At 32.5% G+C, this 2,495-nt stretch overlaps 1 protein-coding gene across 5 annotated transcripts in view; it reads left to right on the plus strand.

Annotated features, from left to right (window-relative positions):
- Positions 1-2,495, plus strand: part of LOC106469573 (anoctamin-1-like) — a 72,142-nt gene that overhangs the window by 38,169 nt on the left and 31,478 nt on the right. For all 5 annotated transcript variants that reach the window (XM_022398141.1, XM_022398140.1, XM_022398139.1 and 2 more), the window contains one exon: positions 738-841. In XM_022398141.1, the coding sequence (XP_022253849.1) occupies positions 738-841 (104 nt within the window). The remainder of the gene's footprint in view (positions 1-737; positions 842-2,495) is intronic.

The raw sequence follows: 2,495 nt of genomic DNA on the forward strand, positions 1-2,495 counted from the left end.
TACACTAATACTAAGATGAAGCAGTTTTTATTTTATTTTAATAGATAATTGTTTGAAAAAGTTATTAGAATAGCCGTGGGTAGCTGAATTTGCCAATCTTTTATTGTTTACCTGAGGAAATGCATGTTCATTCATTACCTTCTTATTTATAAAAGGTACATTAATGGTGTGGTGGGGATTTCTATCAGTATTGAGTATGATATGAAACTGTTTATATACTTTGTAAACTTTATTCACTTTTTTCCTTAAATACACACATAAGAATGACATATATGATACATCACTGCCATTTTTTGATATACACGTACCTTATTAATATTAAATTATGAGCTTGTTTCAACTCTAGTATTACAAACATTCTAAAGTTTACACAGTTTTTGTTAATGTACAAATAATTTCATCATTGCAGTTAGGCTAAAAGTAAGACAGGTTTGCTTTGAGCTGGTAAGCAAATGAATCATGATGTTTTTCACTGCTATTATTAAATGTATTATGATTAATGTTGTGTAATTATTACTTTTTTTATTTGCTTAGCCAAAATCATTGTAGATATGAAACACCAAACAGTTGATAAGGTAAAGTTTTATATTAGCTAGTGTGTGAGCCTGTTTTGTGTTAGAGAAGTAGAATAATCCTCTGAAAACATGCTTAATAGATAAAATTCACTCAATAAACAACATTTTTTAGATTAAATTGTTTAGAATTACATTGTGAAGTAAACCTGATTTGATTTTTAGGGAGGATATGATTCTGCAGATGAACATTCTCCTCGTGGACAGCTACTAAAAAATTGGGCTACAATATGGTCAGTATGGAAGTATCAGCCTCTTGATCATATCAAGTAAGTGTTATTGTTTATTTCATTGCAGAGCTTTGATAATTTCCAAAGAGGATATGGTTAAGATAAATATAACAAAGTACTTGAAATATATTTAAGCTGTTTTTAAGTGTGGTAAGGATATGTACAGATATTGTGTCTGATATAAAACTATGTATTTCATCAACATATTTTTTTTAATGCACTTGCATTTGCAACATATATGATACATCACTGTCATTCATTCTTATACATATACTTCTTTTATATCCAACTAAAAGTTATGTTCTGTATAATTAAAGATAAACTTTATTACTTTAGTAGGAAGACAAAGTAGTGATAGAAAAAAATAATTGGTTCTTAAATTTATGCTTAACAGTAACGGTGTCAACAATAGGCTACTGGTATTTGGTATTGAATATTTATTTTCAGGCTATAACAGTATAAATACAATGGTTAAGACCAGTATAGGAGTTAAGCATTCACATTTTGTTAGGTGTAATGGGTGCATTGAGTGGGATTTATTTGGGAACTCAGGACTGGAATGTACTTTTAAGGAAACTAGTAATGAAGATGTGCAATTTGTATGTACTGTTTCTAGGTTGGAGGAGATGATGGAGGCAGTCATGATTAAAGTAGATGCAATAGATAAAGAGAAGTGTAGACTGTGGAAAATGGCAGCAGGATTTCAGGAGGAGCTTAAGCTTTTACATTCAAGGGATACTTCAGCTAACAATGATTTTCAGGAAGTTAGAAAGAGTACTATTAGAGTAAAAAGTAGTTTTAATGAGCCTTTTCTGTTGAGCAATAAATTTCAGCCCTTTCACTTCTGCAGATGAGGAACTATTAGAGGGAAGGAAAACAAAAGGTTTAGAGAAGGATGTGGATGATAAGGAGGTTATAGTTATAGGTGATACCTTGACAAGGCATGTGGATAGAATAGACTGTGGAGTAAATAGGGAGAAAAGAATCAGATTATGTTACCCAGGGGCACAGGTGGAGGATATAACTGACAGAGCAGGAAATATAATAAAGGGGGCTAACAGAGATGCAGTTTTTGTGGGGCATGTAGGGGCTAATGATGTAAGGAAAGGTAGGTCAGAGAAGCTAATTAATAAGTACAAGGGGTTGATAAAGGCATTTAAAGAAAAAGGCCATAACTTAATTTTGTTAGGGATGCTGCCCAGAATTAACTGTGGGGATTGAGTTATAAGTAGGTCACTAGGGCTAAATACTAGGCTTAGGTTAGTATGTAAGGATGAACAGATTGGCTGGTTGGACTTATGGGATCAGTTCAGTGGAAGAAGGGAGCTTTTTGGAATGGATGGTTTACATTTAAATAGGGTAAGCTAGCTTGTTTGCTAAGGTTATTATCTCAGTTGTAAGGGAAGTTTTAAACTAGGACTAGTGGTGAAGGCCAGGAAAACTAAATGCAAAAAGAATAAGAGGCAGAGAAAAGTTTAGCATAGGAAATGAGTATAGAAGTAGCTGTAAGGATAGGCTTATTTGTTACTATTGTAATGCTAGAAGTATAAGAAATAAGATAGATGACTTTAGAGCACTGGTAGGAATGGAGGGTTTTGATATAATGGGAATAACTGAAACATGGTTAAATGTAGATGATTTTGATGACCGAAATTTCTTTGAAATATAGGGTTACAGACTGTTTAATAGGGAT

This window comes from Limulus polyphemus, unplaced genomic scaffold, assembly GCF_000517525.1.
Source record: "Limulus polyphemus unplaced genomic scaffold, Limulus_polyphemus-2.1.2 Scaffold3552, whole genome shotgun sequence".
In the NCBI taxonomy this organism is placed as follows: Eukaryota; Metazoa; Arthropoda; class Merostomata; order Xiphosura; family Limulidae; genus Limulus; species Limulus polyphemus.